At 42.9% G+C, this 15,541-nt stretch overlaps 1 protein-coding gene across 1 annotated transcript in view; it reads left to right on the forward strand.

The window, feature by feature from the left end:
• SPOCK1 (SPARC (osteonectin), cwcv and kazal like domains proteoglycan 1) overlaps nucleotides 1-5,492 on the forward strand; it is a 272,287-nt gene extending 266,795 nt beyond the window's left edge. The window contains exon 11 of the mRNA XM_083871549.1: nucleotides 1,009-5,492. Within this exon, the coding sequence (XP_083727675.1) occupies nucleotides 1,009-1,199 (191 nt within the window). The 3' untranslated portion in view covers nucleotides 1,200-5,492. The remainder of the gene's footprint in view (nucleotides 1-1,008) is intronic.
• Nucleotides 5,493-15,541: the final 10,049 nt, after the last annotated feature.

The following is a 15,541-nucleotide window of genomic DNA, read 5'->3' on the forward strand; positions in this document are numbered from 1 at the left end:
TGCCACCGACTATGATAACACAAGGGACAGCAGGGAAACACCAGTACCAGGGTTCAAAGTGCTGCTCTCTTTTCCTACTCACATTACAAATGGGCCCCTCATGGGTGCTCTGGAAAGCAGGGGTGCAGCACAAGTTAGCAGGCTATAGCCACTGTTAGGGTGTTTTTGCAACAGCCTGGAAAGTGCAGTTAGTGATATTGAGATTAAGGGTCTGGGGTTGCTCTGCACTGTTATTAAATATATTGTTCTGGAACTCTGCTGGAACTTAGATGTCCATTCCAGAGTATACAAAATAATATATTTAATAGATATTTTTTATATATATATATATATATATATATATAATATTAACGTGTAAACTTGTATACATTGGCAATCAAGCCCAACGAAATTCTGACAGGACAATATTATGTAGGTAAGTGAAATCACCAATCAGCTGTTGTGCCTAGACAAGGAATATGTCACCTACAATCCTTCAGAGTGCTTCAGGGATGGTTGTGAGTGCTGCTTTCTTTTTTTGAGAAGGAGCAGAGACCTAGAAGGTCCAGGATGCTCAGAATCACATCACAGATCTTAGGTTCAGTAGCTACATTTGCAGAGTGAGGTTTATGCACTCAAATAAAACCATTTTTTGGATTTTTTAGCCTGGCTTACAGAGCTGTGATGAAATGAAAGTAATAATGGTTTTCTGGCCTGCATACACATGATCTGGAACTTTCCAGTCACGCCTCTAGGACGATGACAATGCATAGGGAGTGTTTTATGCAAGAAGATTTTTCAGAGTCAATTAATACATATTTATCCCAGCTTATACATAGATTTTTCAATTGATACCTATTTATCTCAGTTCATAATGCTAATTGAAATGTTAAGGTTGTTTCATGAATAGCTGAGCCAATTAACCTAAACAATAACATTGCAAATGAGTGGCTTGCATGACAAGGATAGTGATTAATGTGGCATTTGGTGTTCTGTGAGGAAATGACCTTTCCTGCTCACCTGTTTCAGAAGAAGAACAAGAAACCTCAGGGGATTTTGGCAGTGGTGGATCTGTTGTATTGTTGGATGATTTGGAAGAGGAGCCTGAAGCAACAAAAAAAGACAAAGAAGGGAAACTGAAGATTCATGTAAGAGCAGCTAATGAAGATGATGAAGATGAAGATGATGATAAGGATGATGAAATTGGTTATATATGGTAGTGCCCATCATAATGAGGACTCACGTTTTGCACAATATTGCAACTCACATCATATCTCTGCAATTGTATCTGAGAGTACCTGGCACAAATATTCCCTCTCTATTGAGTTTAATTTTGTATAGTCAATTTAATTTGGATGACAACTTTTTTTTTCCAGCAAGGACTGTTTGGAATACTGCTTTTGTTCAGTTGGTTTGGGGGATTTTTTTTCTGTCCACAGGGGCAATGAGTTTTGTTTCAAAACCATTTTGTGTCTTAATCCTCACTTGAACCACTTATGAAATCCATCCTGTGAAAGAATCCTGGAAGGGGCTCAAAAAAAAACAATACAAACAGCCCCTCTCACATCAGAGTTTGTGTCATAAATTGTTACCTGGATCATATCAGAAAAAGTTTTTTCTTTCATGAAGGAGGAAAAGTAGGTGCCTCATTTTCTAGTTCGTATTTACAGTGTCCCAGTGTAGAGTAAATCTCTTTGGACAGTGGCTGCCCAGTCAGCACCAGGGGGTTAATCCAGGAGAAAACCCACTGGCAGGACTTTCCCTTCCTTCCATTCCCTGAGAATGAGTCCAGCAGGCTTAGTCCAGCTCACACTGAAGGCAAAGCTCCCACCAGGGCACAGACCATCTCACTGACACTCTCCATTTGATTAAGGAACATGGCCTTGATCTTAAGAGATGCTGAGAACCTGCAGCTGTCCTGGACCAAGCTCTAGAGGCAGAGGACAGAATCCATCTGCCTTTCAAAGTTTTAAGAGGAGAGTATTTTGTGAATTTGTAGCATCACAGCCACCCCCAGAGCTGTTCCTCAGCTTCTGTCTGAGCTCGTTTGCACCAGGAGGGTCTCTAATAACACACAGTCAGCCTCTGCTCCCAGCTCACACCCCACAGACCTGTCTGTCCTCCATTTAGCAACCCTCCTTGCAAAGGCAGAATGCTGTCAGAGACATAAACCCTCAAAAGTAACTGTCACTTATTTAATGTAAAGATACCTGTTTTAAAAAGCAGCTTTAGGTGGTGATATTTCAAAAGCATAACCCCTTGGCTCAGTGTGACGCTGCACATTTGTAGCACACACTGATAAAGCAGAGTGGTATTAAAATCCAATCTGTGATTCCCTCAATACCTCCCATCTATTCAAACCTCTTGTATCAGAGCATATTGACATTACATTATTTGCAGTGTCCTTTCCCAGGGCAGTTCTCCATCAGTGCTATGGTGACCTTTTATTATTTTTGCTGTTTTGTGAAGCAGTGAGGGAAACCTTTACCCCACTCTTGCATTAGGATGCAGGTGTAAGTATTTTAGCAGTGCCTGTAATTGGCCAGTGAGTTATTTTGCAGAATGAAAAATGTGGGTTTTATAACAAAAACTAATTAGATTTTTTTTTCCTGAGTTAATGGTGGATATAGAGGTGGAGACAGCATTGAGTCACAACATGGTTGACTACATAGTCGGTTGAAAGCTGGAAAATACCACACAGGTTGGCAGAAGTCAGTTTTTTAGGTACATTGGCCTGGGGATGTTGATACTCAGCCCTCTCCAAAGCCAGTGGCAGCCCTTTGGGTAATGATCACAAGTGGAATTCTTTTCAGGTACCATGTGCTGCAGAGGCTTCTCCTCTTTTATTTCCTATTTATCCAGATCAATGACCTGAGAACAAAGAGCAAGCCTGTATAATCATTATTAATGCAGAAGGATGTGTAAAACCATGAGGAATTTGTTGTTTCACGCCCCTGCATCCTCCCAAAAATCTGCCATCACAGTCATTTGAAAAAGGTCTGCAATCTGCCCTGACTCAAATAAATCCCATAGCTTTAGAAAAATATATTTAATAATCATTTTCCATGCATCACACACAGACACACACAAACACACAAACACCTTTTCTATTTACCTTTCACAGAAAAATCCTGCCAACTTGCAGGAGGAGCAGATAATCCATCATTTCTGTCTCCCAAAAATGATTTTGTGAGAAGCAGTTGAACACCATCAGTAGGTTCCTTCTCAAACCTCCTGTCTACTTTTTCCTCTGGTATTTTCTTAATTAACCCAACACTCTCTGGGTCTGGCTTTGCTGTCCTATGCAAGACCTGCCTGAGGCACAGAGCTGCCATTTCTTTCTGACATAAATCTGAGCTCCACAATCAGCAGATTACACTCATCCTCCTGACTGGACTCACTCTCCACACAGAGCTGGGGGTTTTGGCAGTGCTGTGTCCCTCCAGAACGGCTTATCCTGGGCTGTGCCTTACATCAAAGGTCACAGAGCAAATCCCTTCTCCTGCCAGCACCTCCCCAGGGTAAAGCCTCAATCCAAGCCCTTGCAGGCAGTACCAGGCCTGAGGCTGCAGTGGGCTGGGTCACATGGAAACATGCAAGATGGTAAAGTGAAAGCTGTTCAAAAAGCCTTTAAAAGTGAATGTGAACATCTGTGAGTTTACATGCACAGACATGGCAGCACCACCCACTGGTGGTCTCCTGGCTGTGATCTTCCACATGCCATGATTCCAACTCAGAGCTGGAAAGGTTTGTATCTGTCCCAGACCCACCAGCTCAGACATGGGGTGGGTCCCAGTGACAGTTCCATGCCCAGCACAGAGGGCAGGTGCCTTGGCTGGTTCGGTGGCCTCTGGTAGCACATCCCCCTGCAGCCAGAAATCAAACACACACAACTGTTCTGAGCCTGCTGGCCTGGATCCAGGCTGACTCCCCTTTCAAGATGGCCATTCAGACACCTGTTTGATTCGTGCAAATGTTCTTCTGACTCCAGCCTGCATGGGAAATGAGCCACTTTCTGGGCTGGGGCAGCTGGGTGAACTGCAGGGCAGCAGTGCCCAACCCCAGGGGTCCCAGCCAGGCAGGAGCTGGGCACACAGGGCACACAGGCTCTCATGCTTGGAAGGGCAGCTCAGACTCTGCATTGCTTTGAGGGCAAGTTCCCAAATCCTTTAACAAAGCCCTTTTGGGATCCACTGGCATCCTCCCGTGTTGGGGGATCTGCAGCCTATATATATACATATGTATATCTCTGTGTGACTGTATATATACATTTATGCACAAATATGTGTGTGCATATGTATGTGTGTGTCCAGTTTGGGGAGATGCATTAAGAAAATCTTCTATTTAATGAAATAGTGATAAAGAAACCAGTGATTCTACCAAGAACCAGTGCTCTTCCAGATCGAGCCCCTTCCATTCTTCATGCATTGTAAAGGATTTAATTTACTTTCAACATAATTTAATTCAATTCCTTTATTTTTCTTTTTATTTTTTTTTTTTTTTACAAATCAGGACTTACTCCCCATCTGAATCAAGTAATTGACCTTCCAAACATTTTCTCATGGTGAAAAATGGAATCTGAGGTGTTCCATTCTTTTACAGACACAAACCAAATGGAATTAGAGTTGTCCCATTCTTTTAGAAACACAAACCAATTTTTAATCTCATTTTCTTTTCATATTACAGTCTGTGAGATACTGTTAGGCATTGCTTTATGTTTCTTTTAACTACTGTAGTTAAATCAAAATGTTGAGTTCAGATTTCAGCACAGCTGGGTTTTTTGGGTCATTACCGACCTTTGCTGTGAACACAAAGAATCCTCTTTATTTTCTTTGCCTGTATCCTGTACTATTATTTTCAACCAGCTGAAGTGTTTATTTAATATTTATTCCACAGTTTATATTGAAGATGTAAAGTTTATATTTAAAAACAACACTGTTTGTTAGTGAATGCTTCTCTTTGCCTCTCCAGCCTAGTCTGTTAGTCTCAGTGTACATTTCTGGCATGGGAATATTTTGATATTAGGAGTTTTGTAGCCTTTTCTCCCTCAAGCAGCAACTGACGTAGATCTAAGGTCACACCTGGCCCAGACCACCAGGTCCTCAAGCTTCGCTCCCTCCATTTGTTGGCTTCTCTCGCAGTCCCTCCTGTGTCCCATCCTTTCATCCACAGACTGCTTTGTACAGTTACTACACATCAAAAAGCCCTTTCTACAGTAGGTGGGTTTTGGTCTTTTTATACTTTTCTCAATGCTGTTGATGTCTGTTACTGTTCAATGTGTAGATCTGTAAGGAGAGATCCAAATATTACGTGTTTCAGTTCGATGTCCCTACTGTAGATGGATGTAGACTATCATAGTAAGTAGAACTGCATAGTAAATTCTGAATGCTTTTTCCATAAGGAGTTAAGTGGAATGTGAGCATTTTGCTTCCTTTGGTTAACTGTAAATGCTTAACTGTAGTCTGGAATAGTTGCATTTTTGTCTGTCTCAATAAATTTTAATTTGTCTGCGATTCCTTATTGCCTGTCCTGAATTTTATTAAACTTATGGGATCAAAATTACTGCACTACCTTGAGTCAGCATTTAATCATGCATGGAAATGGATGCTCCTTTATATGTGCTTCATAACTTATACCTCTGTTCAATGCCAGCTGTAATCTGTGGAGTTAATGCAAGGTCTCCAGGAACCTCTATTCTAGAAGCAGAAATTAAACCAAACAGAACAGAATAACTGTACCAAAATCAGAACTTTTCAAATCATATTAAAACTGATTTTTAAGGAACTAGCAAGGTCAGAGGGGGAAGTTTTAATTTCTATTTCCTCTCCAGATGGTAAATTTTCTTTTTTTTTTGTCTCTTCTGAAGGTATCCAGGGCAATTCCACAACCACAGCCACCCTCTGCAGTGGTCATTATCTACATGATAAATGAAGGCAAAATTATTTTAAATGCAATTGGTGGGAAGTCATCCTCATTTAGAAATACCTGGCTTTGTGTCTCTATAATTAAATTAGAGCTCCTCTTTAATATTATTAACCAATTTAAACAGCCAGCATTATTGCAGTGCTAATTACAGAGTTAAAAATGTTATTTCATCACCTTTTCCCTGTATGTGGAATACCAGGAGTACCAGGTGAAAACAGAAACCTATTTTCAGGCATTTGCACAATTGTCATCTCATCAGCTATGCACTGATAATGTATCTGTCCATACACCATTGGCTGAGTTGGGCCATCAGGGGTCAGAACCTGCCTGAAATTTCAGGTTAAAATTCCTGCATTCATTAGTTTATTTTTACTGCGGGTACCACACGTCACTTGCCTTACCTGACTCTGAGAACAGCTGGGTTTGCCCTTTCCCAAACCACTCTGAGACTCTTTGAAGTGTTTGATCTCCTGTGCTGAAGTGTCTCAGCTGCTCCAGGTGTCAGATGCTGTGTGTGGCATTGAGTGCTGGGAGCAAAGCAAAGAAACCCAGAGCTTAAAGGTGTGTGAGTTGCAAATGAGATTTTAGTTGTCAGAAAGGGTTGATGACTGGAGCTCTACTTTTTTTTTCTTTTTAATATTTCTTCTAGATTTCAAATTGCAGGCACATTGCAAGCTGTGTTTTGTATTACACATGCATGGCTATACATACACACCACTCCCTTCTGATTACAAATGTGTGTATAAATAGACATATAATACATATATATATATATATATATATAGTCTTTAGACCCTCCTGGGAGTGGGATATGCATTGGATATTTTGGGATATCCACTTCTGAGAATTCCCTGTATATAAGGTTCAGCTTGTGTTTTATCACCCCTACTTTGCTACTGCCTCCTGTAACAACTTCTACTGGGCTTATTGCTGTACTTTGGTTTCATACATTAAAATACTCATAGTAGATTATTATATCCCACCTGTCATGTCCTGATAAGCTGCACTGATTTATATTTAGCTTTTCCATGACTCTGAGTCCATTTTCCAAGAAGAATCTTGGACTAATTTCCATGAATTCCCTGTCTGGAGATACAATCTTTGCTTTTCCACTGATACTGAAGAGTGTCTGTGGCTGAAATGCTGCTCCAGCAATAGTAAAAGGTCATTTGGGGTTCAAGGTAAAATGTTAGCAGGGACAACTCTTACCTGGAGGACTGTGGAGTTCATCCATTACCCAAATGCTGTACTTTGCATCCTCAGTAAAATCTGCCAGGCTGGGCAATATCAGGGTGAGGGTGATAACTCTGCATGAAAGGAGCACTCAGGGCAAAGTTACAAAATAACCCTTTTCTCACTGTTTTCCAATATATACTTTCCTTACTTTACTAATATTATTTTGCAAATGAATATACTTTTTGTTTTGGATGCATACATACACTTACACCTCCTCTCTCTCTTGCTCTCTTTTATATCTTCTCACAACATTTTCTCCTGAGCTCCCCAGCAGCTATAAAACAGCAGCATTACAGCCTTCACTGATGATTAGTCTCATTTTTCCTTAAATGCTGACAGTCAAAGGGTGAGGTATTAAAAAAGAAAAATCATGTCACAACAGCTTTGCACACTGTACAGCTTTTTGAATAGATTAAAAAGAGGCAGAGAGCTATTAATAAGCTTTTGACTTTCTGAACACTCCCACTTTTGGAATGAGACCAGTGCTTTTAGAGGGGGTGAGGAGGCAGGGTGCAGAGATGGAAAAGAGAAGGAAAACAGTGAAACCAACAAATTTAGGTAAACTGTGAAAGAGGAGGATGGATGCCCTGAGCATGGACAGAGAAATCCTATCCACTTCTTCCAGGACTGAACCTAGGTTTGTTTTTTTTTTTCCAGTGGAGAACTCCAGTGACTGGAGCAGCTCAGGATCAAACCATGAAAACCCAGAAACTGCAGAAGCAGGTTCCTGCTCCAGTCTGGGCAATATCCAGTAACTGCTTGAACTGAATCCCTGAAAACAGGGTTAAAACACACAAACCACACAGTGGCACCCCGAGAAGAAAGGAAGAGCAAGGCCAGAAGCAAATTCTGATGTTGCAGCAGTATGTCAGCCCAGCACTGAGGGAGAGGAATGTAGAGCTCTGATGTGAGCATTCAGTGGCTCTGCAGTCACCTCCCAGCTGTAGAAACCCCTCTGACAGTAGCCTTAGAAAGAAATACAGTCTGGCAGCCACTGCTCTTGAGTATCAGCTTCTTGCACATATCGCTATAAATTCCTGCAATTCCATGTTAAAGGTTTGGGCAGAGAGAGAGTTTGTAAAGAAAACTTAAAATGCAGGGTCTTTGCCAGGTAGTAACTGCCTTTTCTCATCTATAGTTACTCAATAAAAATCATTGCTGGAGCATGACTCTGCTTCCATTCCCAGCCAATACATTTGCAATCTGGCCCTTGAACACGGGAAAATCGACCCTGGAGCATATTGCTAAAGGAAAGGTCCATAAGCACATTGGTTTCAGCTTTGGAAACACATTACCTCTGGAATTATTTGGGGGGGTTGAGAGACTTGCAGGTTTGACACTGATTTTTCTGTATTGAGTGTCACAAATCTGCTTAATGCAAATATATTCGAGTAGGAGTCTGTGTAAGTAGAAGCCCCGACAGTTTTGCTCCATCACAGATGATGTATCAATTTATCACAACTGCAAAGAATTGACCCAAATAACTACTAGCCTAAAGTAAAATTAAATAAAACAGAGACTGTAACAAGATCTAGGTTTTCACAGATTAATGTAGGCTATTGAAGTACTTTGGGTTACAAGGGGCTGTTACAGAAGATCAATATCCCCATTGCTTTTGGTACAGGTCACGTAGGAATCCAACACCTGCAGTGACTTTTGGTGGCTGTTAGAGACCCTAAAGCTCCAGCTCAGCCCTGCAGCCCTCCTGGTACAGCAGGAGGAGCTGGGAGGCACATGAACAACAAACACATCTGCTGAACGCCTCCCTCGTCATGTACAGCACCAGCCAGCTTGGAAAGGTGGGCACTGAGCAGTTACACAGAAGGAATTACCACAGATTTGTTTTGGCAGGCAGGAGAGCCCAATTTGGCTCAGCTGGCTGTAGTGGTGGAGACAAACATCAGGCTGGTTGTTAAACTACCCAAAATAACTCCACTATCTTCTCAGAGCAGGGCTGTCATTCCATCTGGTCTCCAGCCCAGTTTCCATCCTCTGCTGGAATTATTCTCTCCAACTGATTCTTCTGTAGGATTTGGGGCTTTGGTGGTGGTTTTTTTTTTTTGTTTTTTGTTTTTTTTTTTTTTTTTTTTTTTTTGTTGTTTTTTTTTTGTCCCCAAGCCTGTGTATTAATTAAGTCTCAACAAAGAGCTGTATCACTGTAGAACAGGGTATCGGATTGCTCATCTGTTTTACATAATTGATTAATTAATTACCTTGCTAATTGAGTCTTGTAAAATCCTCTGTTATAGTGGAGCAGGGGTATGTCCCAAACCATTGCTTGTAGGGCTACATTAAAATCAGGGCATTTGGGCTGCTCAGTCTCCCCTGGACTGTGGTGCAAGTCAGGGCACAGCATTAACCCAGCAGGGCACTTGTAGAAATGCAGAATTAGTGGGTGAGCCTTGCTTTCACTTGTATCCAAAATTTCAAACCTTCTGCCCATTTTTCCTTTCCACACCTCCTGCAGCAGCTCTTGCTTTGCTCCCTCAGGGGACTGCCACTCCTGCTCTTCTCCCTCAGCCCCCACTCACAGCAGCCCCACAGCCAAATTTAGTGACATTTTCAACCATTTTTGGGGAAGGGTGAGTGCCAGCATGGCTGTAAAGGAAAGTGGCAAAGCAACTCTCCCCTCCACTACCTGAAAAGTGCACCTTGAGCTCTTCTCAAAGGCACTGCCTTCAACATGCTGTGACCTACATCTTTTCTTGGGAGCCATCACAGCTGAAATAAGGCAGAACGTGATGGATTCTCTGCTATTAAATGGAAATGGACTTTCCATGGAAATAACCACTGACAATACTTTGCATTTTAATGTCATTTCTCTTCTTATTATTACCTCTAGATGTAGAGCATGATATATTTTTAACACACAATAATGTCCGCAAGCCAGTAGCAGGGTGGAGGTTGCAATCTTTGCCTGAGCACTGCTCCTGAGGGTGCTTTCCAAACAAGCTTCAGTCTTAGAAAGCAGCAAATACTTTCCTTCAAATCTGTCCACTAACAAAATTTTTATTCCAGTTCTAGCTCACTTTCATTTAATGTGACATAAAGCTACAGCAACTGAGGCTGTTCAGCCTGGAGAAAAGAAGGCTCTGGGGAGAACTTAGAGATTCTTCTGGTACCTAAAGGGGCTCCAAGGGAGGTGGAGAGGGATTTGGACAAGGGCCTGGAGTGACAGGACAAGGGGGAATGGCTTCATACAGTCAGAGGGGCAGGATTGGATTAGGTATTGGGAGGAAATTCCTCCCTGTGAGGGTGGTGGGGCTCTGGCACAGGTTCCCCAGAGCAGCTGTGGATGGCCCATCTCTGGATGTGTTCAAGGCCAGGTTGGATGGGGCTTCACTAACCTGGGAGAGTGGGAGGTGTCCCTGACCATGGCAGGGGGTGGAACTGGATGGACTTTAAGGTCCCTTCCCACCCAAACCATCCTGTGCTTTTGTGATTCACCAAATATTTGGGGGCATTTGGGGCACCCACAGTGGGCAGGTGAGCAGGAACCTTCCTGCTGAGCTCTGGGCAATGAGTGAAAGCTGTCCTGAGACAAAGCAACCGTGTTCTGAAACAGCAAGTGAAGGTCTGTCATCCCTCACCCTCATTTTCAAGAGTCAGCCAGGAGGCCAGGGTGTAAATCCAGCAGCCCTCATCCATCCCAAATCTCCTCAGTCCATCCTCAGTGCTGATCTCTGGCTGCTTTATACTCTCAGCAGCAGTGGCTGAGCTCATCCCTCATGCAGGCTGCATTCCCACTCCTGCTGAAGGGTCTTGGCATGGTCTGGTCTTGATGATAATTTAATCCCCAGGATCTGGAAAGGATTTAGGACCTGGAAACAGAGATGGGATGAAACCCTCCATGGTGGACAAAAAACTGCCTCAATACGTGCATCTGCAGAAGCTGGGAACAGTGAGTGTTTATTTTTGAACAGCACAAGGATTCCTGAGATGGGGGGGAAGGAAGAAAGTGCAGTGAATCAAGAGACAAGAGTTAGCCTTCAAAAGCCCCATCTAAATGGCTAAATCAGGAAGGAAAAATGCCATCCCTTTTTTTTTAATCTGTCTGTATCAGTGTGAGAAAAGCTGAGGGCATCACTCCTGCCAGGATTGTTTGTATGTTGGGGTGGAGGAAGGAAGTGGGCTGGTATCATGTCTTACTTCCACATTGCTGGTGAAGGTTTTGAGTAATGAATCCAGGGGTTAATCCATAGTGTCTGCCATTTCAAAGAGCCCTGATAACCTCAGTCTTCTTGTTTTCTTCTTAAGGCTTTTGCAGATTTGCTAAAGCAAGTTGTCCCTGAAGAAGGATCACATTCTAGGCCTGAAATGCTCTGATTATTTACAGTTTGTCACAGCATAATTTATATTTATTGATTGTGGCTTTTATTTACATATGTTCATTACTTTCTTATTTTAGTCATTTATCCTGGATGTCCCCACCCTGCTTTTTCAATTATTTCACATACTCACAGTTTATCAATTATATTGCCAAGATGCATTTAGAGAGAATAATTTGTTTCTAATGTATGATTTTTTGACAGCATGATTTGTTTTCATCTTTGCACTGAATCTTGAGACAACAGTGACTCTAGGGCAGAGAATACAAAGTTGTGAAGCTTTTTCTTCTGAAGAGTTATGCTCACGTATGCAACATGCACGTTGCCTTGGCAGCATTTGCTGATCAGCCCCACGTTGGTTCAGCTCTTGGTTCAGCTTCCCTCTTCCCAGGGAAGTGTTAGAAACTATTAGAAATTTTTGTGCTCCCTTAGTGCTGCTGCCCCACCAAGCAGCGTTTCTGGGTCACTTTGGAGGCTGCTAAAGCACCTGCAGTGGGCTGGCAGGATTGCTGAGCCTGGCTGGCCCTGGCAGAGCTCAGACATGGTGTTTGCTCCCTTTGGAGCAATCTGCAATGACAAGGATGACAGGCTCTGCCTGCCCATCACTGGGGGTGGCTGGGAACCAAATGGATCCTTTCTGGAAAGTGCTGTCATGAAGAGGCTCTGTGCTCAGGTGGGCTCTTAATGCACTCAGCTTAGTCCCTTTGCTTATTAATAGCAGTGAGGAGGTTTTCCTGCTGTCTGGCTTTTGCTTTCAGAGCTTTGCAGGCTGGCAAGGCAGGAGGATTGGCTCCTCAGGGGTGAAAGCCAAAAAGCACAGACCCTCCCAGCATCCTTCAAGGAAGTCTCCAGGGTGCTTCCCTCCCTAGGACTCACTACCTGCCTTTATCCATTTCCTGAGCCAGCCTGGCCTCTACTACAATGATGCCTCTCTAAAAAGCTGAAGCAATGACAAATACATTTTCTGGTGTTTGCTCTCTGAGTGGTCTCTATCCCAGGGCTTGGCTTGGCAAGGGCAGGTCAGCTGCCACCCCTGCCTGTGTAAGCCACCACAGCACCTCAACACAGCCATGGCACTGTACAGCTCCTTAGGACAGCTGGATGCAGGGGATGTGCTGGAAAACGCTTTGACACTGTTGATCCATCATTTTTGCCTTCTCTCTGTGCTCATTAGCTGCTAGAGATGAGCCAGGCTGAGCTCTGGCTCTCTAGCACAAGGTCTCTCGTGGTTCCAGCATCCCCCAGGAAATACTCAGCAATATTAAGTTTAAATTTACCATTCTGCAACTCCAACCAGTGACGACACTAACCATGCTCCCAGTTTTGATCCCATCCAGAGGAAGATGAGGAAGATGAGGAAAAAGGACTGCTCTGGGTGAGAGGCTCATATTCAGAGCCATGGCATATCAGGAAGGGAGCTGGATATGGTACAGTGTGCACAGCAGTGCCAGCTCAGCGCAGAGAAAATATCTTTACCCTGGCATTCTGAGGCCTGATATTCAGCAGAAATTCCTCTGTGGTTTCAGTGCCACAGCCCCAGACTCATTTTCCTGAATGGTTTCTGTCACTGAACCCACACTGCTTCAGAATGTTTTGCTCCCTTGATCCGATTTATCATGCCCAGGTTGCAGGGGAGGATTTATGGTAACAAGGTCTGAAGCAGCCGTGTCAGCTCAGTGCTGAAAGCAAATCAGGCTCCTCTCAGCAAAGCCCCACATAACTGGGCACTGCTGTACCAGTGACCAGAGGTGTTGCACTCACCTCCAGCCTGATTTTAAAAAAAGCCACCTAGAAGAGCCCTGAAAGAGCTGGGGAGTAGCACAGGAGATGTGGAACGGTGAGAGGTGAGACAACGAGTGTTCATCAAACCTTTTTTTCTATCTGGGACAGGTGAAGGTTGCTGGGTGGGTATGGTGCCCTCACAGAAGTGGCTGAGAACATTTGTCTTTAAAGGTCTGAAAGGTCATGTCCCTCCTTGCCCTCCCTGCCTTTGCCTCACTGCCTGCAAAGCCCTTCCCGAGTGTCTCCATTGCTGGACCAGCTCCCAAAAATCTCTTGTCAGCCAAGAAACATGGGCTGAGCTGGACCTTCTGAGTATGCGCCTCCAAAAGACATAGACTGTTGCTGTAGGACACGAAAAGAACAACAGTCAGGTGGTCAGGGCAAAAATAAGAAAGTTTCTTTTTTGACCTCGATTTATATAGATTTTGGGCAATGACCACAGATTGGACCAAGGAGGTTGACACCTCTCCAGCCACACCAGTCAAATGAAAAGTCTATCAATTGTCCTTCCTCAAGAGTGGAATGATGAGCAAGAAGAACAGTTTACAAAACATTACTTTTGCTTACATGAAAATCTGTGAGAAACTCCACTACAAAAATGCAAATATCAGAAGGCTGAAAAAGATCAGGGCGACAATAGACCTTGCAAGATGCATTTCAAAACTAAAACATTTTGTTTTTTCTAACCTGGATGCTGCATTCATGGCTTGTCAAATCCATTTTAGTGAGCAATTAATTTCTGAAGTTTGAAACTGTCTTTCGAAAGGTCTATTTAAGTAAATATTTGGAGAAGAGGTAGTAAGAATGCAACTCTGAAAGTATTTATGTACAGAAATCAAAACTTTTCACATTGAATTCAATAAGCTAGTTTTATATACTTCTGAATTTTGAGTTTGTTATACAAAATTGGGAGGCAGAAGCAAATTTTGTAGGATTTTATAGGAGTTTGTAACAGACAGTGTAATCATTTTCAGAGAAAAAAGCTGTAAATGTCTTACAGCTTCATATACTAAAATTCCAAATGGGACATCAGATGGGATGTTTAATTTCCAGATTGGATACATTACAAAAAGGTCATTTCAGTTAAAAGAAATGTATTCATTCTTTGTCCAGAGCTGTAAATCAGTGCAGCTCCACTAAAAGCATCTAATTTAAGGAGAGGGATATGGGTAGAACCTGGCCTCTATTTTTTTTGAGTCAAAAGGAATCACAGGAGATTCACTGTCATCCCACAGTGCTTATGAAAGACACTTTGAACCTTTGGTCTTTTTAGGGTCTGAGTAAGACAAGTATTTTTAAAGGCAAAGCCACCACATGAAAGATGCCTGCAGTTCCCAGCAGAGTGGAGCTGGTTATGTCTGTGTGGGATTTGAGGGATGTCTTTGGGATGCAAACAAGTCTCACCTTCCTTAGGACTTTCTCCCACCCTGTCTGCTCTCCTTGAAATTGATACAAATCAATGCTGAGAGCATTTCAGTCCTGGCAGGACCAGCTCCAGCCCTGCACGTCCTGGGCTGACACGGAGCAGGACAAAGGAGCTCAGTGGACATGGGAGTGCTCAGGCTGTAAATGCACAACTGCATTTCTTCTCCAGCTCTGCAAAAATTTCCTTTTTCTCAGCCTTGTGCTATTGGGGGTTTTACAGCTGTTCCCACCCCCCCTCAACTTTCTGCACAGCAAACTCCTGCTTTTCACCTTCAGTCTGACTTTGTAATCCATGGTTGGTTTCAAATCAGCCTTTCAGCATGGTAATGAATGGATTAACTTTCTGCTTTCTGATGAGTAATAGGAAAAATGTTTCTGAATTATCAAAAAATAATTGGAATTAAAATTGTAAATGGTTTCTACAAGGGAAGTTTTTGTAATTAGTTGAATCTGTGTGATGGAAGCTATTATAAATAACAAAAAATGTGTTTACCTAATCACTGGGAAAGTGCATATTAGCTCCCTAATTAGAAGTCCCTCATGGCTCTACTACAAACTTTGGACACAAAATAATTTGTTTCATGCTTCCTTTAGCAGGCAAAGGAAACTCCATCAGTTCCATTTGTGCATGCCCACTACTGTGAAGGCAGCTGGAGCTGAATTACCAAATTCCCAAATACTTTTCTCAGCAGGTCCCTGTGACTGTCCAGAACCTTGTCCAGGGCCCAGCCTGCAGACTGCAAGAGCCAAATCAGTCTGTGCCATTCCAGTGCCCCATCCAACCTGACCCTGAATCTTTGGATTCTTGGGAAATGTGCACAGTGATACAAGTTGTAAGCCTGGATGTCAAATACCGATTTTTTGTA

This window comes from Zosterops lateralis (genome assembly GCF_965231275.1).
Source record: "Zosterops lateralis genome assembly, chromosome: 14".
In the NCBI taxonomy this organism is placed as follows: domain Eukaryota; kingdom Metazoa; phylum Chordata; class Aves; order Passeriformes; family Zosteropidae; genus Zosterops; species Zosterops lateralis.